The sequence below is a fragment of the Salvia miltiorrhiza genome, chromosome 2, assembly GCF_028751815.1.
Source record: "Salvia miltiorrhiza cultivar Shanhuang (shh) chromosome 2, IMPLAD_Smil_shh, whole genome shotgun sequence".
Taxonomy (NCBI): domain Eukaryota; kingdom Viridiplantae; phylum Streptophyta; class Magnoliopsida; order Lamiales; family Lamiaceae; genus Salvia; species Salvia miltiorrhiza.
Window position 1 is genome coordinate 54,787,511 of NC_080388.1, and position 22,905 is coordinate 54,810,415.

A 22,905-nucleotide genomic window follows, 5' to 3' on the forward strand; every position below is an offset into this window, starting at 1 on the left:
TAATAAAATTTAAGCACAAACGCGTTTTAAACACGGTTTTTTTAAGTAAATTTTACACAATCACACTTTTAATAACGTAGAAAATCTATATCCGTTAGTAAATAAGGTTGTGAATGAGTCAAGCTATAATACAATCAAACTAATACTTGTATTCAGGCGGTGTTTGGAACCCTTTTTTAAGTTCAATTTTGATATAAAATAGTACTAACTTAACTATTATATACACTTAAAATTACAGTGAGGAATTCTATGTCATTATAAAATATTTAATTAAAACTGAATCACTTGATTTATAGGATTTATTGGAAAATACAAATCATTTTGCTTCTACGATAATGTTATTTATAGTTACAATTTAGAAATATTTGTGTATTTTGACAATGATGTTTTAAAGCAATATAATTTTGATCCCTTCAACATAATTATAACTATAATCCATAAATTTAAGGGGAAAAACCAGTTACAATTTCACTCAAGAATTGAATTCGGAGGGAGTGTTTCCGTACAGCATACTAAATAAAAACTAGAAGTAAAGAGGGAAAAGTGTTGTATACGTGGTACCATGTGAGATCGATTCATTGCATGTCATCCAAACATGGAATTTACCCAAAAGTAAATAGCAGTAGGCAAGTACTATGCAGAAAAATATAAATGAAATTCAAGCCAAAGAAGTAAAAATAGCGTTCGCCCAAACCCAATACAAGTTAATATAAAAATCAAGCATTTTTTGATTTAAAAAAGAAAAAAAGATCAGAAGAAAGCAAATCAAAGGGGGGAAAAAAAGAGAAACAACAATCTGGTAACTTACATGCAATCTTCGGTGTCTCTACATCTCTCCAATTGGAATAGTACTATACCTATATATTCTTCATATTATGCATGCAAACAAAGCAACAGATCTCTCAAAGCAATCCAACTTAAAAATACTTATTGGACAGGTCAGATATATCCCCATCATCCAAAATATCAGTATTCACCGTCGCCACTTCCGATCTGAAATAAGAAGGTTTCCGAAATATAAGCACAGGGCGTTTTAAAAATAGTTAAATGTGATACACACAACTTCCAAACATAATCTGAACCCGCACAAAATATGCAAAGAATGAAACAGAATGGCAATAAACATATGAGCATGCATAATCTGTAATCAAGAAGCGACCAACAAATCTAAGGATACATTATTACAACCCAAGACCTTTTCTCTGCATATGTGTGTGTACTAAACTCCCCCAGCTCCAGCTTGTGTAACAACTGAGTCGTGTGTGGAGTGAGTCTTGTGAGGTAGTGTGTTTCAGCAATCAACCACATTAAACATCTTTGCTGATCCACAAGAAGAATGGTAGTCATTATCACTCAATTTTCCTTAACGTGCATGGATGGTCTAGCAAGGTCCATGGTAGACTATCATGGTGTATGAAGATACAATCAGTAACCCCATATCATTTCCCATTATAATCAACTAGGGATCAGCGTCCACGAGTGGAAAGATATCACTAAATTGCAAGTGGGAAACCTTACTGATGTTTAATGTTTCATGTTTAATGAAAATCTTATCAATATCATGCACCTTCTTTGCCACTAAGCAAAAGAGAACCAAATAATTACAGCCTTAAGCGGTTTGTACCATAATTGTGTGGATTATATCAATGATAAATAACGAAAGGCAACTTAAGATCTAGCTGTAGGTTGTTCACTTAACAATAAGTTTCAAATATGAGCAATCTAAAGAGACTGGAGATGCTTTTCAGACTGAGGGAAACTGGTACGTGGCAATTGGCATGACTATCAACAAGAATATATATATATATATGAAAAAACATGAGAAAGTTAGCAAAATACCTTGAGGAGAATGGCTTGCATTTCCCTTTGTGTTCTGTTGTGCCTGAGACAGAGAGCGATGAATACGAGGAGATCCTTGCCTTTCATTTGTACCAGGAAGTGAATGTCTCTTCTTTATGTAGATCTCCTTGTCATGGACATCAGGACTTGATCTTGGAGATCCATTCGCAATAGTCTTGGCTCTTGCAGATTCAGTGGCTTGCATGTAGCTTGGTAGAGAATTGCTGCTACTGCTATCTCTTGGTTCCTGCTCCTTATTTTCGGGTTTTGCTGAACCAAAGGAGTTTCGCCTCTTCCCCGATTTATGTTCCTGTAACTGATCCAAGCTACTTCTAGAAGCAGAATCTGGAGTTTGATTTGAGGGGGTTTTATCATCTGACGAATGCTTAATCTTGCGATTGGACCGACTTTTTTCACCTTTACTATTCTTCCGTTTAACAGACACTTGGCTGGAAGGAGTTGCTAGAAGTTCAGGAGTAGCTGCACTGTTTCTGGGAGAAGCTTCAGGTGATAATCTGTTTACCTGGTGGCTTGTTTCAGATCCCGGCTCCACCGCTAGGTGGCTTAGATCTGCTGGCTTGTCCAGCTGTGCTGTATCCGCAGGTATGCAAGAATTTAGAGATTCACCAGAAACTGAGTCAACACTTTCATTTCTCTGCAACTTAGTTGTGTTATTAGTTGAAGGATCAGTTTCCAGCACAATAGATTTAGCCTCAAGTTCTAAATTCTCTCCTTTTCGAGAGTGATCATTCTTATCTGAAGCTTTTGTTTTCGTTCCACTGACATTGACTCCAGCCTCTTCTGACCTATCTGGTGAATCTAGGGTCGAAGAAATGGAAAGTTCAGTCCCACACTCAGAGCTACCTTTTTGAACTGCGGAAGCATTGGAAGTGGGATTGCCAACTAATCCACTGTCTTTGTCCTCAGACCTGATTGGTTGATCTTGATTTGCAGAAGAAACCTCATCCAAATTAGATTCAACTCCAGGACCATGACTTGAGGAAGTGCTTAGCTTTGCAGATGGGGCAGCCAAGCTCAGTTCTTCAAATTTTGACTGTGCAGCAATGAAAGCAGGATTACTTGCCTTTCTTGAAATAAGTTTCACCTCTGTTTCAGGTTGCATGCTAGAAAACTCTTCCGAATCAGGTGCTCCCTGAACAATTTCTGTTTCCTCTTTTTTGAGAAAATATTCCACTTCCACCACCTCATTTAGTACTTCCTCATTTTGTGATTCTTCTTTTTTGGGAAGATATTCCTCTTCCATTACATCAACCAAATCTGTATTTTTTATCTCAGAGGGAGAAGATTCTTTTACCTCACATTTTGGATCTGATTGATCACTATTCTGCAGGGATTTAGATTTTCCTGAATGGATGTCTAAGATACTTGCATCAAAACCAGATTCAGAATCTGTTGAGATAGAAATTATTTGAACTGAAAAGTCCTCCATGCTGCGACCAGAATGTCCAAGATTATCCTTATGCTGCTCCACTGCTGCTTCAGTCTCATGTGGCTCTTTGTTGCTCACCGATGAAACAGACATCCATCTCTCCAGCCATTTCCAAGCTGAGTCAGATTTTGAGGGGTCACACTTGATGTTTATAGGTTTGGTCCTTGGTGAAGCTTCCATGAGCTTGCATCAAAATTCAGTAACCAAGTCAAGGTCTGAATAAATTAGCCCTGTTCTATGGAATTAAAGAAAAAACTAATCCTTAAATTCCAACAAACAGTGTATCAGCAACATTCATTCACCTGACGAGCAAAGGCATTGCTAAGTAGTTTCTCAATGGAAACATAAGTGTGTGGCTGACTTGCTTTGGCTTCTTTCTTACTCTGAAAATAAAGGAATGATCTGAAGTTAAATTAAAAGTTTGTAAGGGAAAGAATAAGGATGAACAGCAAACTATTTACTCCATGTTCTACATATAGATAGATCATAAGGCTGCCTATAGTAAGAGGTAGATTTGTTCCGACTCCACACTTGCAGTATTAAATGCACAGCTCTATTCCAACTACAGATTGGTTGAAATTGAAAGCGATTAGGGTTTTTAGGTTGTCATTGACGAGCCGCCTAATCACAGAGAATACAAGGGGGGTAAATCAAGTCCAATAATTTTTAACCTGTAGACGGGCATGGCGTGCTCGAACAAGAGCTTGCATTTTAATGATGGCTTGTACACACCGAAGAGTTCCCACTGCATGGCTTCGAACTATGTGTCCTCTGACAACAGCTTGCAATTTGGTTATACTTTTTTGCTTCAACAGAACTCGTTGAGCCTGATAAGATAAAACAAGAATGATGCATAACTATGACTCATTAAATTAGAATGCAATACAAGAACATGGAGGCATACCAGCAGCCCCCTAACAGCAGTCTGGATTAAAATAATACTGTGCTCATCAAGAGGTGCATCTGCTCCCGTGTCATCCTCTATGGACAACTTCGAGTCCAGAAGAGAAGACAACTCAAGCTTCTCTTCTTTCTGCTGAAGTTCTATGGTCTCCTCTTCTTTCTGCAGAATTTCCGTGGTCTTCTCTTCTTTCTGCAGAATTTCTGCGGGCTTCTCTTCTTTTGGCAGAATTTCTGTGGGCTTCTCTTCTTTCGGCAGAATTTCTGTGGTCTTCTCTTCTTTCTGCAGAATTTCCGCGGTCTTCTCTTCTTTCTGCTGAATTTCTGTGGTCTTCTCTTCTTTCTGCTGAATTACTGAGGTCTTCTCTTCTTTCTGCTGAATTTCTGTGGTCTTCTCCGTAATAGTCAGATCAGGCTGCACTTGGCAGTTGACAGATATAGATTCTTGGCTATCCTTGCTGGCCGATGCAGGTGCTTCTGAAGTAACGCTGTTACTCAGTACGCGATGTCTAGCAGATCTCTTCCGGAAACTCCACCCACGCCGATCACTAGAGGCCTTGCTCTGTGAATAAGTTAAAATAACATTAAGAGGAATGATACAAAATAGATATTTTCTCAAAACTTAATGTCAGTGTCTTTGACCCCTAAATCTCAAAATCAGTCCAAGCTTCACAAGATCATATTTAATCAGCAAGGGCACTCGGCCACTCGTACAAGTATCCATCATAATAAATGCATGCAAAAAGTTAATTTTAAATTATTGATGGCAACACTGTATGATTGCACTGAAACAACAATCAGATATCATTCATGTATGCCCTGAGCAATGATTAATACGAGAAGTATATTTTTAGAAACAAACAGTATTGTGAAAATGCAATCATGGTTTTAAATATAGCAAATAATACAGAGCATGGACGCAGGTCTCTACCATTTCAACTATAAAATCATGTACCTATACAAATATATGGAGCTCAAACTGTGCCAAATCTTTTTACTATATTATGTGGAATTGTATCATTAAAAGCATGGGGAAACTTGCTGGCAATGAAGAACTTGTCTAGGAAAAAACCTACCAGCAGATGCCAGAGAGGTCAAACACTATACAGAGTTGTCAAATGAATCAAAGCCATACATCACCAAGATAAAAGGTGTATGCTTACGGTTACTACACGTTAATTTTCATTTATTAAAATTACATAAAAAGTTAATTAATTTCCACTGATATTTGTCGAGCCTACTAATATGCATTTAGTCAGGCACACAAAGCAAGTAGCTGTTGCCAAGATAAGCATCAATTAAGTAAAATATATGTCATGCTACATTCTATTGAGGTTATGTATCTGTCACGTATCTGGGATTCAAATTCTTAAGAGGTTGCGGAAAAAAAAGAAAATTCCACGATATTAGACAGAACAGTTAGAAGTACCAGATAAATTATGGATTAATGGGTGCATTATGAAGTTGAGGTGTGCAATAGCTTTCTACATACAATCTGGGGTTCCTTATCCTTTTTGTAACTTTACTCTCCTTAATTAATAATTTCCTAGTTTCTTATCTAAACAAATAAACAAATAAACAGGTTAAGGTAGTATCATTAAATTTCCTAAGGTTGGTAGCCAAGTTTGGCGTGTATGTTATAATTTTTGCATGTGTTTTTCTACTCAAGCAAAACAAATCCTATGATGACCAAAATTTAGGTCGACTTGCTGGCTTGAACATCTTTTCACAATAAGGCATTGCACATTGTAACTACAAAAGAAAAAAGGGAAAGGAGATTTCTCGAACTTACATGAAGCTCTAAGGAGTAGATAGATTTTCCACTTCAAATTTCAACACAATATCACAAATATAAAACCTCCGAACATAACAAGTCTTTACAAAGTCAGATGTGAACGAAACTCACCACTTCCCACTAGAAGCTAGGAGTGTGGCAATCATTCAACAGAGATTATTGTACAATGATAATATCTATTAATTTCATTTGCCAACCGCCTTCTAAGCCAAAGTGTACTCAGTGACAAGAGAGGGTCATATACTACAGAATCTAAACAATGAGTGGGCAAAGAAACAGTTTCTTCCAGCAAATCAGCTTTGCGAGAGAAAAAATATTTTTGCATTAGAGAACCACCTGGTATCTAATGATGACATTTAAGTGGAAGTTGGTGAGTACTTTGATATCTTCTACATAAATACACCAAAGAAATAGATAAACAGTATATATATTCATTATGTGTCTTGTTTGGTTTTATTCAGTTTGATGATTGACTGGAGAGGGCAACAGTCATTTTAGGATTCATTTATTAGGTATTCGATAGTTCATTAACATAATTTCTTCTTAAGCTTCTGCGTCAAATATCTTAAAAATATATGCACTTCAGTTATTAAACATTTTCTTCAAGTAACTTTTCTAATTATAAAAAACAAAATCATGAGATAGTTCCTTTTAAAATTTATATCATTTTCTGCTCCCGTCATGCACAAGTTGCATCCCAACAGCCTAAGGGTTCTGATTACTATGGAAAGATAAACATTTTCAGTTTTACTGAAGAGAATTTTCACTATTAAATGCCAGGGATTGGACTAGGAAATCAGCTGAATGCGGGCCAAGATAAAACATGAATTTAAAGATATCACTCAAAATTCTTATGAAACTCTTAGAATGATGAGTGTACTAAAACTTAATTTTAGCATTAAAGACGCATGATTTTGGTGAGACACAAGCTTAACCCTGCAATCCAAACAGCCTCGTCTAACTTAATAGCGAATATTAAAAATAAAAAAAAAGTCAAAGATGAAGCAGCACAAGTTGAATGGACAATGCCAGATGTCCAGAAGACGACTCGTATGCTACAAAAAGTGACAAATGGCTAAGACACCGTAATTGGAATTGCATGACTTGAAACAAGTGAACCAACAAGCATCATCAAACGAACAATAATAACCACACCAAAATAAATTCACACTTTGGCAGCCATTAATAGTCATTCCAACTGCATAGTCTTACAATGGCATTGACCTGATCTTTGTCTATAAAATTGGGGCAAGACTGGACAAGGAAATAAGTAAGAACAAATAAGATTTCCATGGAAATTTCCATTTCCAAGGATACACCAGTTAGATAATGAACCTGATCAATAATGTATAAAAGGAATTATGTTGCACCTACACATTGAGAGTTCAGCTAAATCAACTACTCCATAATCACGAATAGATCTACTTTAAGATCAGATTTTCCAAAATTTAGCATCCGAAGCTGCCAAATACAGCATCAAGGTCTCCAGTTAATATGCCACTCAACTTTCCAATGTGCATAGCAAGCACAATGAATTTTAAAACCATCACGGTCTCTGTCATAGACCGAGCAGCAAATTGACAAAAAGATCAAAGGAAACAAAGCATATTCGTTACGAAACACGTTAATCGATGTCCAATCCAATAAATTCAAAATGTGAGCCACTAAACCGGGTGAACTAATGATATGAAAACTACTTTCAAACAAAAGGAAATATTTCAGATTCAGAGAGAACTGGAAACAAAGCCACAATAAAATTCTCGATAGACCGCAAATTCCAAACTCCAAATCAAATTCATAAACCGAAAAAAGAGAGGCATGAAAATGGAAGCAGCTAAAAAAAAATACTATATTGCATATACTTCGGGAGTTTGGAGATCGTCATGCTCGACAGAATCGCCCCCGCAGCTGATGATCCTGAAACATGCCGGAGTTGATTTTCCCATACCGCTCTCTCTCTCTCTCGTAATTCTTGTGTGATCTCACTGACTCTTTCTCTCTCTAAAAATGGTGTGCTCTTGTTTTTTCTGAGTGACAGGCTACCGCCTACCAGTCTAGAGCAACATAGCATATGCTAAATTAGCAAATATTTTTTGTAAAATTTCGAAATGTATTTTGTTGGAAATTACTATGTTTATTTTAGATTATATTTTAGTTGGAATTGAAGCAGATAAAAGGGGCAATATCGGGGAACACGGACGTCAACATCCCCCCTTAGATCTAATTAACTTTGCTTTTGGATTCCGATTGTATCATTCAAATCTTACGTTGGACGTTACTACATCTACGTTATATCCGTTGGGAAGAGAAGATTATTTGGATTTCTTGTCTTTTATTACTACTACTTGGGTTTCTTTCTTTTAACTTAAAAAGCAAGCTCCTATAGCTCCTTTGGGGTTTTTATTTTATTTATATTTGGATTTTACAACCGAAATAAGTATACCTTTTTGGGGGGTTTTATATGATTTCGATGGATTTGTTCTTTCCTCTTTCTTTTTCTTTTTGGTTTTGTTAATGTCTTGAATAACGACACTAGCATAAAAGAAAATCTTTAGATTAATGGATGTTTTGTGTCCAATTTATGAACCAGTGAAATTATTTTAATCTTATCCTTTTTTTTTATCGGATTTTAATCTTATCCTAATTTTAAACTGCTAAAAGTTAACAGTAAATTCAACTCGAAAGAATAAATACTTAAACAATAAGTTGATTACGAATTTCGCTTATGTATCATCATGTAAACGTACTTGGGTTTCCTGAATACTTTCAACTTTCAAGAAAGTATTTTAAGAAATTGATAAACATATCAAGTAATTTAGTTCAGTAAAAGTTAATAATATGTAAATTCAAAATGTTTTTACCAATTTTGAAATTATACTTATTTCTTTTTTTTTCGTGGAATCCATAATTTTTTATTTTCCTAAATTATGTCTAGTCATCAAATTTTTCCGACGTGACTGTCGGAAATGAACTATGGCGATCGAAAATGAAATTATCACCCCCCCCCCCAAAATGACACATAAACAAAAAGATGACTCTTGAATTAAAAAAAAAAAAAATCCCTCCTCCCCCATCGTTCCCTTCCCCCTCCTTCACCGTCACTGCCGTCCCCCGCTGGCCCGCAACCTTCTAACTCTTTGCTTGGAGGCGCTGATGATGGACTCAGACGGAGACGCATATGGGGAAGAAGACCGTACGGACGCTGATAAGGGGCGGTGCCGGCAGGTGGGGAGGGAGAATTAGGGTTTTGGGGAAGAGGAATGGAACGGGTTGTTTTTAATTTTAATATTATATAATTAGGCATATTGGCAAATTTCAGTGCATCCATATCTACAGTGCATTCGTCTTAATTAAATTATTATTATGATTAATAAATTCTAATTGAATTTAATTAAATTGAATGTATCATGTGACTGCATATAAATTTTTATCTTATACTCCCTTCGTCCACCAATTTGTATCCTAGGGGAAGGGAGCACGAGTTTTAAGAAAAAATGTAGTAGATGATTTATTTGTTCAGTGGAGATGGAGATATGACTTTTAAGAAAAAATGATTTATTTATTAAATAAATAATTATTAAAAATTGGTAGGACACGAATTGATGGATGAACCAATATGACAAATTAAAACACGAATTGATAGACAGATGAAGTATAAATATATGTTGATGCATGGCATTATGATTAATTAGATATATAAAAGAATTGCTATCAAATCCTAAGTCATTAGGACTTTGATAGCAATTTTTTTAATATCTCATCAGGAATGGAAGTTTTAGTACCAAATGGCACATATTTCGTTTTGACAAAATATTTTCTTGGTTTGTATATATAAAAAAATTACAAATATAATGAAAAGTTCTAGTTCTAATGAATAGTCAAAGATAAATGCACTTGTGAACTAATAAATGCATAGAACATTCAAAATAAAATGAGAATCTATACACACAGTTTTCAGCATTTTACAATTAATGCATCAAATTATTACACCCACCATTCATTTTTAAAGATACATCTTACTATACAATTTAAACTATATATGCATCACCTAAAAAAATGAGTGGACAAGTAAATATTCTTTTAAGTATAAATAAACTATTGTTAAAATCGATTTTAAATGAGAAGATACACCATCTTTGATAGAGTTTGAAATTTGGATGATTTTCAAATGATTATTTACGTATAAATACACAACATTTTCTCATCTTTTGATTTTTCTACACAAAATTTAGTGTTCGCTTGATTTTTTTCACAAAATTAATTTTTCTCGTGATATTGACTTTGTCTGTCCGAAATACCAATGCGTGATTAAATTTGTTGATGGTCAAAACGTATTTTTTGGGCTATATCTGTATGTATGTGTGTTGACCTAGCAATAAAGTGATTAATATCTAAAGTCAAAGTTTTAGCTTAAATACACTGTTTCAGGATCTTTAAATTAATTTTATTGTTTAGTATTCATTAATATGCGGGGGGTTGCTCATTTCCAACATCTTTAACTTATTCTCAATGTTATCCATTAAAAAGTTGTTCTCAATGTTTTTTTTTTGATCAATAAAAAATTCATTAAAAAACTGGGGTGGTACTAGGAGTACCAAAAACATCAAACAAGTGGTGCGAACTCGTTAGAGCACCACAAAGTAAAAGAAACACTCAATGTTACCATAGAAAAGTGGATCGTTTTTCCCACTATCTCAACTCTAAACTTATTTACAATATTAACACACTCATAACACATTAAAAATATGGGTTGATGTGTGTATGTTGATCAAGCGATAATGGATTAATATTCAAGGTCAAAGGTCTTGGATTCGAGTTCCATGTGGTGCGGCCTTTAAATTTTTTTATTTAATGCTATTAATTTATCCAAAAAAAATGTGTTGATTTAACAGTAAAGTGATTAATGTCTAAAGTCAATGAGTTTAGGCCCAAGTTCATCTAACGCGATTTTTAAATTTCATTATTTAATTATTAATTGATAATCTATATTAAAAAAACAAAAAAACTTTTTCCGATATCTTAATCTGTTCTCAATATTACCCATAAAAAGATCGATCATTTTTCTATTCATAACACACTCATTAAATATTTATATATATTAAAAAACTTATATCAATATAAATAATGTACATTTTTATGTGATGGAGGGTGTATCTAACAAAAGGTGGTCTTCCAAAAAGAAGCTTAAATATGTCTAAGCAATTATAGTAAAGGGTCGGTTTCAAAAAAAAAATCATATTGAAGGGTCAATTTTATGTTATAGTTGAACGAGAGAATTATCATCGCTGAGTCGCTGACATTATTGCTAATCTCTTATCATTATATATATACATCTTAAGATAATGATGTAATTGGATACTAATAGATGATCATTAGCTGTAACTAGGGATGGCAACGGGCCGGATCTGGACCGGGTCTGGCCAATACCAGATCCAGATCCGTTTTCATATACTAGATCCAGATTCGTGGATCTGAAAATTTTGGATCCAGATCCAGATCCGTCAGATCCGCGGGTCCACGGGTCCAGATCCATGGATCTACTATTTTTAAATTAAATTAAAAAAATTTCACAAAATCAACAATATCTAATTTCCATCCTGAAAAATATAACACAAAATACTTTTATCTAATTACTTTTAGTTTTTATTCTTTTGAATATAATTTATTTATTATTTTTAATTTAGTTAATATTATTAGTAAACTAAATATAAAATATAAAAAATATATATAAAATAAAACGGATCCACGGGTCGGATCTGGGCCGGATCTGGATCTACAATTTCAAGATCCAGATCCAGATCCATTTTCAAAACTGAGATCCAGATCCGTCGGGTCCAAAAAATTGAGATCCAGATCCGTAAAAACGGATCTGGATCCACGGATCTGGATCGGGTCCAAGATCCACTGCCATCCCTAGCTGTAACAGAAACTGTTTTTCTCCAAAAATAATGATTATTTGTCATTTATCCAATTTAAATATATAAACACATATATAGCACAGATAGTGGGGCCTGTTCATTTACATGTTTTCTTTAGGCCAATATATTGTCAAACGTTGACCGACCTAATTCTGTTAAATTTCAGAATCAGAATTAAGGGAAATGTCGTTTCAAATAATAATAATAATAATTATTATTATTATAATAATAAAAAGGGGAATGTTCATTTCGTAGGACGTAGCGCAAGATATATCACATCTCAAAACGAAAAATATCACTTTTAAATTAAATAAAATAATTATCTTTTCCGTACATATAATCATCACCTTACCTATACTACTATAATAATGAATGTTGGAGTTTTTCCTCTTGCTACAGAAACATAATTAAGAAGTTACTTATATTAACAGTATTTATCAGTGTGTAGTTTATAAGGTTATAGTAATCAATTTTTTTTCAGGCAGGTTATAGTAATCAATTACTCAAACACTTCTTGTGTAATTTATGTTCATCAGTCCTAAATCTCAGAGGCTCAGAGCACACTGCCTCAAAATATTTTGGTTTTAAAAAAATTGTCTAAAGAAAAAGGTGCCCTTAATTTCACCTTTCGAAATAATGGAGCAAATTCTGTGAAATAAATAAGTTCATAACGCTATATATTATTTAATGACATATTACCATTGTGTATAATGTACACGTGGTTAGAACCACACGAAGAAACATAGAAGTAAGTTCTGGAATTAAAAGTGTTTATTTGGAATATATATTATGGGTGAATACAGATGTTAATTTAATTCCTTTTTATCGATAAATGAAATCAGCAGGTGCTATGTGATGTGTTTTGAATAAGTCATATCATATGTGTCCATTTTGAGTAATCATGTTTTCATTTAATGAGTTGTACTTAATAAACTTCAAAAGAGACAAATATTCATATAAGAATAATTTAATTTAGAGAGCCTAGGTAGAGTTGCTTTATGACCTTTACTCAGTAACCCATCCAACGAATTAACAAATAATTAATCTTATTTGCGTGCGTGTGCGTGCCTTGGTTCAACGGTAGAAACTTAATGTTTAAGATTTAAAATTTTGGATTTGAGTTATTCATTGGATGGTCTTTAAATTTTTTTTATTTACTTATATAATTTATCAAATAATAATAATAATAATTAATCGTCAACATGTGTATGTTGTAGATGGTTAATGTTTAAAGCTTGAAGTCTTGAATTCGAGTTCACCATCGTGCGATCTATTTATTTATTTCTTTATTTATTATTTATGTAATTCATCAAATAATAATAAAAAAATAAATAATCTTCACCATTAATTTTGGTATAATTTACATTTTTCACAAAGTATTATTATTATTATTATTAAAAACATGATTAGTACGTTACTATCAAATAAATTTTATACCTAATTTCATCCATATATTTTAATACAGATAATTTTGGACACGATACGAAATTAATGAGTTAGTGTTAAGCCTTATCAGGTTCGAGTCCTTATCGTGTTGACCTGATAAGGACACAATAATTTCATGTCGAATTCGTGTAACCCATTAGAAAAAATATTATTATTTTTATTAAATATTTATTTTATTTCTTATTTTAAAGTTAGGAGTTTAGATTTTTGAATTTTTTTTTCTAATCACATCCTTTGTTATGCCGTCAAGCAACACAAAATTCATGTCACTCCTTATTTATTTTAATTCTTATTTTTATCACATTTCCACCAAATCGTCTTTAGTTAAATTTTTATTAGATCGTGTCATTTTCGTGTCGTGTCAACACGATTCAAATCGTGTTGCTATATATCGTTTCTACGTAGATCGTATCGTGTTCGTGTTCGTGTTCGTGTCGAATAAATTCTTAACAGGTTGTATTTATGTTTAACCTTATCATGTCGTGTCGACTCGATAACGATCCGACACGCACGATTTCTAATATTTTACATATTCGTATAATAAATGAATAAAAAAAATCCAGCAATTAGTTTCATATTATTGTTTTAATAAAGGCACACTTGGAAGCACGTGTGTCCATTATAAATTAAATTTTAATTGAAGATTTATAAGGGATCAACAATACATCCTAATTAAAAATTGATGAACATTAAATAAAATGAATGTGGCGTACAAGTAAATACAAGCACATAACATAAGTGTTTGCCTTTTGTTTAACATCGATAGATCTAAATGCATAAACATAGGAGTATTTACTAGCAATGTGCCAATGGTTAGACATGTAGCAAAAATCAAGAAGAAATGGAATGGTATTTTAGCTATTGTAGATTAAATATAAAAGGGATGAAGAAAAGGGTGATTTTAAGATTCGAAGACAAGTGATGGACATGTGATGTTTATCTAACCCAAAAAGAATTGTAATAAGATATGGATAAAAAATATGAATAGCAGCCAGGTTCTCTCCAACTATGTGTGTACAGAGGAAGACAGGTAATCCTCTCTTAATAATTGAGGATTAAATAATTATATGTTTACAATCATTAAGCTTTTGTGTAATACAGGCTGTTCCGCTAGCTCTCCAAATGCCATATCATATCACTAACTAATTGCAAACATTTTTGTGCTTCCTAAGACTTGCTTAGGCATTAGACACTTCTTGTCTTGGTTTTTTTTTTTTTAAATTTAAATACAATCGAAGTGTATTTAAATTCGGTGTATGAGCATTTCGAAACAAGAGCATCATATTTCCTTACGGAGACACTCCCCGTGCAATCGGTTGCACTGTGCAATTGGTTTCTGAATGACACTATTTTAACATACAAATGACACTTCTTCAAGTGTCATTTGTATATTGAAGTAGTGTCATTCGAAAATGTTCAAGTATCATTTCCCGAATGAAGTAGTGTCATTTTGAAAACCAGTTGCACGGTGCAACTGGTTGCACAGGAGTATTTGTGTTTCTTTAAGGCTGTGTTCTCTTTGATTAATAAATTTATCATAAAAAAAAGGGATAACAAAAATTTATATCTTCTTTCTTTTTTCTCATTTTCTACAAGAAGAGGGATAATATTATCACTTTATTTTTAGTGTGATAATATTATTCTTCCTTGAAGTGATAAGAAAAGATGAAAAATAGTGAATTTTTTTTTGTAAAAAATAAGGGAAAACAAATAAAGTATTTAAATGCACAAATTTTTATTATATTTATATTTTCACGATAAATCTATCCAGAAAAAGAACACATGACGTCGACAATTCTAGATTATTGACTATTGTTATAGGAATGGAAAAGGTTTAGCCATCATTATAAGAATAGTCAAATTCTAATTGTTTTAGGTGTAATAAAATACTAATTAATCGATGACAATAAACTAAACTTTTATGTGCGCATATATTATATGCATCTCATCCATTGATCACATACGATCAAGAAGCTTGTATATTAAGGATTAATTATACTTTATGGTCTAATTTGGTATGAGTTTTAAAATTATTCCAACCTTTAAAATTGCAAATAAAATCTAGACCTGACACCAAAGTTTCAAAAAATAACACAGAAGCCAATTTTTAGTACGAGAGTGTTGTACATTTATTTCTTTCTTCTCTCATTTTTTTTTCTTTTTCTTATCTTCTTATGATTTTCTACAGAGAAAAAAAAAAGCAGTGTGTTGTTGTATTGGAAATTCGTTTGTATGCAAATTTTGAAACATGGATGAAAGGTCGTAATCTTCTTATATTTTTTTTTCAAATATCGGAATATTTTGAAATTGGATCGAAGATCATGCCGTAAAATATAACGACATATTTATTTTTATTTTATTTTTTGTATATGATAGTATTTAGATTTGAGTTATGATATGTCTAACAAATTTGGATGTATTTGATGGATTGGCACAAGGCTTTCCTTTGATACATGTGAAAGCGCAAAAATGAATTAAGAAAATATAATTAATTAAAATGTTTCATAAATGAGTTGATGATCATGTGGTTGATAAATTCACTTCATCGAACAGTATGAATATGTTTTCAGTAACCAAATTATGATAACGGCTGTACAACTTATACATAATATAATGGTGAAGTGAGATTCTATCAATTAGTTGTGTGACTTTTGTCTCCTTTTGCTTAATGAGTTATCATACTCAGCATGACCTACCTTTAGCTACATCTTTATCTTTTTAGCATTAAAGTTGTGTGCTACATGGCCATACCAAATCAGAAACACGAATAAATAATAAATAACTAGATACAAGTATCTAAATATGTGATCAGTGAGGGGAAATATAGTTGACATTATTTTCAATAAAATGTGAATAATTAAGTAATTAAGTTCAATGTGCTCATCTCTACTGTGATATCATTAAGTCTAGCCCTGCATCAAGTTTGATGAGAAAATAGGAAGACCAGAACACAACTTTATTTTTTTATAATTAATGTATCTATAGCTTTTGCATAGCAATCAATTGAACCGTGATGCATAAATTTGGCACTTTCAAAAAAGAAAAAAGAAAAAAGATGGTGGGAGCCTTTTTTCACATGGAGAAAAGCTTTCCAATCATTATATTATACTAAGACAGAGTGAAGTACAACGTTCGTCTCACTCTTCCTCACTGAAAAAAATGTTAAGCAGCACCTTTTCCTTATGACTTAGCTATCCTCATACAAGCATAGATCAATGATGAATGCCTTCTCACTCAACACCACATTCAAAGTTATTGTTCCTTGACTCAACACCAAATTGGTAATTGAGGCCTCAAAATTGAAAATCCGAGGCTATTGACACATACGATAATGGGCCCTTTTACAATAGGATTAAGGCGGTAATGTTCTATTCTACACAAACTAAGAAGATGGTTACATTTCATCTCTTTCAAGAGACTCATTCACACAGCTCCATTAAGCAAATTAGGTCGATGTGTAATAGTGCAAGGCACATGGCTCCTTAAACAATGGAATCTTCATTTTCTTTGATTGTAAATTTATCAAGAGAAATGTAATAAAAAAAAGAAGAAAAAATATCATCCCCATCTTGTTTTATCTTATGGTGAAAAACATAATTTACCACATCAATACACCATGACAATATTATCATGAATTGAACTGAAAGAATGGAAGAATATTATCCACCCTACAGGACATATAAAAGAAAAGGAAAGAAAATGTGAAATGTATATTCTCCATCATATTTTCCACCAAATCAAAAAACATCACCATAAACAGGAAGATGATGAGCTGTGAGATTCTGAGACAGGACAGTTTCGATAAAGTTTAGCTCCGTGGACCATGCCACATAGCATCGCTAACCATGTTAATTTTGGGTTGAGACTAATTAGATTACTTTACACAACCAAGCAAGCTGAATATTTTGGTATCTCCACCCACAGCAAACACTGCTCAGGACTAATAGTTAGTTAGAAGACTTGATAGAGGCCGATGCTCTCTCTTCTAGATATCTTATCCTAATTTCCTTTTTTCCTTGGTCAGAAAAAAATAGTCAAATACATGGAGTCCTCGAATATATTCCCTTCTACCACATACAAGGTTGCATACCTCAGTTCTTGGATTGCATTTTACTCGGAGCAGGTTCAAAATTGAATGCATCCCAGAAAATTGTAAAGAAAAGCACACTTCATCAATCAAATATGTGTATATATATGAATTCAAGACTCATGACTTCTTAGGTCTTCCCCTCCTTCCTGAACCTCTTCCTCCAGCACTTGTAGTCTCAGATGCAGGACGGCCCCTCCCACGACCCCTGCCTTTTTTCGCTGAAGCAGATCTGCCTTTCCCTCTGCCTGAGCTCCTCCCACCTCCGTGTTGTGCTTCACCGTTGACTGCATCACTGTCGTCACTGTCACCACCATAGTCACTGTTATCCTCTTCCTCATCCTCCGAAGAACTTTCATTCTTCCTCTTTTTCGAGTTTTGAGGTTTTCTAGCAGAACTCTTTTTCGGAGCTTTCTCAACCACATCAGCTCCGTTATCAGTTGGTTCAATTACCGCTGCATGAAAAAGTCATGCATGGTCAAGAGAGTTGGTGAAACCAAGCCACAGACAGAAGTCGGCTTCTTTCACTGGGCAAAAGAACATACTGAAAACACAAGCGAGTGCAATGCCCGTGCTTCTCAACTTTGAATCAGTGCTCATGGAATGAGACTGGAAAATTTTGTCTATGGTTCATAGGTTTCGAATGAGTTTTATACAAGTGTATCTAACTATACCTTCTGCCGCTTTACCATCATGCACTTCAAGCTGTCAAGAAACATGAAAGAAAATAAGATACTCTTCAGCAGTTGCAATAACTTTTACAGGCGAGTGTCCAACAATTAATACCTCTTCAATTCTCTCAGCATCCTTTCTATCAACCACCACCAAGGAATGGGCAAATCCACAGGCAACACTACAGAAAACCTTACACATATCAGCGACTATTCAGAGATACCTAGTCTGAATTCATAAGATTGGTACTAACCTAATAACATGCATCCCCTCTAGTATGTCCACTTTCTTTGGAATTGCCGATGATCTGCAAAGAGCAGAAGCAAAACAAAACCTCAAAACTTGTGTAACTGTCTACATAATCGTAGATCCAGGTATGAAGTTGTGGAGAGTCAATATGCACGTGCACGTGCACGTGCATGTGCAAGTGTGGCATGCAAAATCTACACATTAGAAAACCAAGTACTTTTGCCCATTAGGTCCATATCCCAGCTCTCCAGATTGTGCATGACCCCAGCTAATGCATGAAGAATCAGCCCCGACAAAGTGGTGCATATTGCCTGAATCCATGCAGCGCAGGTTCCAGCCACTGCAAAAGAAGTTAGCTTGTTAAATACTCAATCCATTGGCATAAAGAGTAAGAAAATAATCTTTCTAGTGCAAGATTTGTGACATTTAGTTTTGAATCAGTTACAAGAACATCAGTAATGAGCGAACAAGGTCCCTTGCACTCAAAGCAGACAACTAATATGAATGAAGACTGTCTTGATCAAGGAATGACTGATCAATTGAAAAAACTATTCAAAGAACATGTGTTTTATAAATGAAGTAGCAGACCTCAAATCCATGAGAGGCTTAGGGTACATCCAGTCATCCCCACTGTTCTTAATCTTGCCCCACATGTAAAGCTGCCCACCTCCTGCAAAAGATGTACTTCTATCAAAATATTTTCTTCTTACAAATTAGTTTACATCTCAGTACACAGGCTATCAATCAATTTGAGGAAATTTTAATTCATGTATGAAACAAGAAATCCCACATCGGCACTACAGGTACTATTGCATATGATCAGACAATCTTGAGAGAAATCTAACATATTTATACCAAAATCCAATGTAAATTCAGAGTCTCACATCTGGCCCTTAGGATCATTATTTTAACAAACCAAGCACTAGAGACTTGACTAAAAGATTTTTTTTGACAAGGTGCTAAGTTACTCTAGCCCCTTCCTACCATAACTTATCATAACATATTCAACAAAACTGACACTAAGGGAAGCATCATAAAAATTCAGTAACAATTAAGATTATTAGTAATAGCACTAATACCAAGTATTGAAGTGAAGATCTCATAGCCAAGTACAGCCTACATCTGTACCCCCAATAAACCAATATCAAGTCCAACTCTCCTTACAATATCATGTACCAATTCATATCAGAAACATACTTACAAAGAATGCACATAAAGATGAAGCAGAAAACCCGAGAACTAATGGAGAAAGTTGCAACTAGAAGGTGGCAAATCCTACCAGCTGTACATGCAGAGTTGGCAGAACCTGCTGAAAGAATTGAATTTGGTGGTAGCACATTATGCCTTGTGAAAACATCAACAAGACGAGGAGCCCATTCATCCTTCTGCTCTCTATGCCCAAGCCTGTCATTAGCAGCTATGAAATTCAGTTCATAATGATCAAGAAGGTAACAACAAAGAACATGACCAATAAGCCAAAACAATTGCAATACCTTCCATAACCACCAAAGCCCCACCTAATTATTTGCCACAATAAGACATTCAAAGAAACACACAGTAAATCAAATATTTTGTATTAAATGATAGATCAATTAAATTTTCTGAATAATCTTTACCATGCAATAATGCTAACTTACGTGTAAACATGACCATCCTTAGTAACAGCCACTGAGAAAAAATAAACAAACAGGAATTACATACCAGAACATTGTAAGAAATATATGAACTAGAATAAAACATTGCTTTAGGTAATTAACTGTTTGAATACCTGTATGATTAGTTCCACAAGCAGCTTTTACAATTGTCTCTCCTGAAAGAGAGGCTATAGCTCTAGGCCGAGGTTGAGCTTCATAAGCAAGCCTCACAGAGCTGTCCTTGGTATTATACTGCCAATGACAAGCTTGTCTTGTTAGTACTCGGATAAATGGTACACAAGTGACATAAGTACACAGGAAAAAAATTAAATCTAGACATTTAAAACATAGTGTTATTCATTTATTGTTTGAGCATGTAAAAAGCAAAACGCGGATGAACATTTCTAATTATCATCACAAAGAAATGAAAAGGTAATTATGACGATTACCATATTTTTATGAGCTGCAAAGTTACATAAAAAACAATTGGAAGACAAGAGCTACAAACAGGATCAGTAAAACCTAAGTTCAACTTGTGAATAAACAGTAAAAATAAGCAGAGATCAATAAGGACACACAGAAAATTAGGAATATATCTAAACTGAATAAAAAGTGTACAAGATTTGTACATTAATGTCTATCTGCAAATGCAGACATAGTTCTCTCATAAATTAGGTATAACATCTAACAAACACTACTTTCAAGAACATGAATACAAGCTTTCAAACAATACAAATCATCATAGAGTTTTCAACTTAAAAGGTAAAAACAGCTAAAAACCATAAGATAGAAGAAATAAACATAATTTAGCTAGATTACTTAAATAAATACATATTACAACTCTGTTTTACTGGGCCTACCTCATTGTTTGAACCATGCCCTAACTGACCATATTGTGGAAGACCAGCAGTCCTTATACATAAAAATTAATATTAAAAAAAAAAAAAAAAAAAAAAAAAAAAAACACCATTAGGCAGACGAAGCAACAAGGGGGCAGGGGGGAAAAGATCCAGTACTAAATGCTGGAAATGCACAAAAAAGGTCCACAGACTATACATAATAGAAGATCCTTCCACAGAAGTGAGCCACACTGTAAATTCAGCCCCACAAACAGCACTTTTGACTTCAGATACTTGACATCGAACTGGAGATACCTCAAACTCTGCAAAGTAAGAATTAAGTATTAGTAATAAGGGCAGCAAAGCCAACCAAACACAACTCTCTAATCAGCTAAACGTGGGAAGCAAAATTGCTTGCATAAATAATGTATATTACGAACATCATCACACTTCAACAGGGAGGTCAAACGGCAGGGAAGTTATCCAGGGTATTGACTAACAACTGAAGAAAATACTAATGATCATATCACAAATTAAACATTTACCCATAAATAAGTATATAAATTCTACTTCCAACATATTTGACCTGCTTTTCACTAGTATTTAGGAACTACAATGTGTCAATCAATGGATAAAAACAAGCACAAACTCCAGACTGAAAAGATCATGATAAAGAAAACAAATGACTAACAATTAGAGAATGATGCTCACCATTTTTTATGGAACCTGAACCCAGCTGTCCATGTTTATTCCAACCAAATGCAAATGAGAGACCATCTTCAGTCACTACCACGGAATGACTCCTACCAGCCCCTGCTCTAACAATGTTATGCCTGAAAAATGTGAACAGATGTTAAATGGTCGGTCAGGCTTTCAATCTTGAACATAAGTAGACAAATCTAAAGCTACAAAAGTTTATTTGAACAATGAGGTAAAAGAAGTTAACACACTTGGACAATTCTGAAACAACTGTCGGCCTATCTCGCTGAACTTTATCACCATGACCAAGCTGTCCTTTCTGCGCACTTAGCAAAACATAATAGAGAAGCACAATAAGGAAAACTGAGAATATCATCTGAAATTGAACCAGAGAACATAAGAAACATGCCTCATTGCGACCCCACGTGTAACAGCGACCATCCACATCCAATGCCACACAGTGGCAAGATACTACATTACACAAAAACATAAATAAACAACTATATAAGCGACAAATTGCACAAAAGCAAACTCAAAAGTTTCAGGCAAGAGCCATGAAATATTTACCGCAGCCAGAGGCAACAAAGCGAATATCCACCCCCATAAGTGGGCGCAACCTCGTCGGGGAGACCAAATTCTCCTCCGCCGTGGTCCTCCGGCGGCCCATTGCATCCCACGACGTGGTACCGCAAAAGAGCAGCTCCCCTCCTCTCACCTCTTCCTCCACCTTATTCTCCCCCTCTGCAGCCGCCATTTCCCGCCAACCCAACTCAACCGCCCAAAAAAATTCAAAAAACGATCAAAAACCAAGATCCAGCAAACACTTGCTTGGGGGCAAATCCGCAGAAGAAACAAAAAATTAAAAGGATTAATCGGCAGCTAGGGTTACAAGAAGGGCGACAAAAGGAAATGAAGCCCTAAATTGCAGAGTTGAAAAGCAACACAACAAATATTTGAAAATTGAAAACCCTACCACAGCTGCCACTAGTAATAGTGGTGTTGTTGAGCATAATTTAATTTAATTTTAATTAGGAGAGAGAAGGAAAAGGGGCGTGGGAGATAAGGGGGGGTTTTAGCGTTTGTGGTTTCCAAGAATGCTGATTTTACTTTATTGGTAATGGTAACTTTCGTAAGATTTTGATATATATTTTTTTGTTTTGAATACTCCACTAAGGTTTGATAATTACGATATGGTTTTTCTTTTTGCCTTTCCGTTGTCCGGTGGTTTTATGTTGGTTCCCGCGGTATTTTGTACTTGGAAATTTAGGCCAAAAGTTGTCTCTTTTTTTTTGGGATATTTCAATCTTGCTTAACAAGTTTATGTTTGCAAGTATTAGTGCTCAAAAGTTGAAGTCTATGAAAAGGGAAGAAACGGTG

General features: G+C 34.3%; 2 protein-coding genes across 6 annotated transcripts; both read right to left on the bottom strand.

Moving 5' to 3' along the window:
* Positions 1 to 639: 639 nt before the first annotated feature.
* Positions 640 to 8,244, bottom strand: LOC131010313 (protein IQ-DOMAIN 32-like). 3 transcript variants are annotated; one of them, XM_057937773.1, is made up of 6 exons: positions 7,847 to 8,244; positions 4,194 to 4,751; positions 3,961 to 4,116; positions 3,592 to 3,672; positions 1,840 to 3,472; positions 640 to 993 (listed from the first exon to the last, which is right to left on the bottom strand). In XM_057937773.1, the coding sequence occupies exons 1-6, from the start codon at positions 7,928 to 7,930 to the stop codon at positions 974 to 976; spliced, it is 2,532 nt and encodes an 843-aa protein (XP_057793756.1). In that variant the 5' UTR covers positions 7,931 to 8,244; the 3' UTR covers positions 640 to 973. The 3 variants fall into 3 exon arrangements, with proteins under 3 accessions (XP_057793756.1, XP_057793754.1, XP_057793755.1); XM_057937772.1 differs by lacking the exon at positions 640 to 993 and adding an exon at positions 1,025 to 1,320; XM_057937771.1 differs by having other exon boundaries at positions 640 to 3,472.
* A 9,098-nt stretch (positions 8,245 to 17,342) lies between these two features.
* On the bottom strand, positions 17,343 to 22,668 carry LOC131010333 (uncharacterized). 3 transcript variants are annotated; one of them, XM_057937808.1, is made up of 16 exons: positions 22,096 to 22,668; positions 21,938 to 21,999; positions 21,780 to 21,847; positions 21,541 to 21,662; positions 21,047 to 21,152; positions 20,851 to 20,902; positions 20,125 to 20,242; positions 19,994 to 20,024; positions 19,850 to 19,873; positions 19,636 to 19,760; positions 18,945 to 19,026; positions 18,574 to 18,696; positions 18,361 to 18,414; positions 18,222 to 18,288; positions 18,110 to 18,140; positions 17,343 to 17,890 (listed from the first exon to the last, which is right to left on the bottom strand). In XM_057937808.1, exons 1-16 carry the CDS (start codon positions 22,280 to 22,282, stop codon positions 17,556 to 17,558), a joined length of 1,587 nt encoding a protein of 528 aa, XP_057793791.1. In that variant the 5' UTR covers positions 22,283 to 22,668; the 3' UTR covers positions 17,343 to 17,555. The 3 variants fall into 3 exon arrangements, 2 of the variants coding, with proteins under 2 accessions (XP_057793791.1, XP_057793792.1); XM_057937809.1 differs by having other exon boundaries at positions 21,780 to 21,854; positions 22,096 to 22,649; XR_009096531.1 differs by having other exon boundaries at positions 17,750 to 17,890; positions 17,981 to 18,140.
* Positions 22,669 to 22,905: the final 237 nt, after the last annotated feature.

Bases quoted from the DNA above. Each gene is read 5' to 3' on its own strand.
- LOC131010313 (XM_057937771.1), bottom strand. From the start codon at position 7,930: ATGGGAAAATCAACTCCGGCATGTTTCAGGATCATCAGCTGCGGGGGC. The intron at 3,673-3,960 runs GTTAAAAATTAT...CTTTATTTTCAG, and splicing joins CACGCCATGCCCGTCTACAG to AGTAAGAAAGAAGCCAAAGC. The intron at 3,473-3,591 runs GTGAATGAATGT...TTTTGATGCAAG, and splicing joins GCAATGCCTTTGCTCGTCAG to CTCATGGAAGCTTCACCAAG.
- LOC131010333 (XM_057937808.1), bottom strand. From the start codon at position 22,282: ATGGCGGCTGCAGAGGGGGAGAATAAGGTGGAGGAAGAGGTGAGAGGA. The intron at 18,289-18,360 runs GTTAGTACCAAT...GGTTTTCTGTAG, and splicing joins GAGGGGATGCATGTTATTAG to TGTTGCCTGTGGATTTGCCC. The intron at 17,891-18,109 runs GTATAGTTAGAT...TTTTTCATGCAG, and splicing joins TGATGGTAAAGCGGCAGAAG to CGGTAATTGAACCAACTGAT.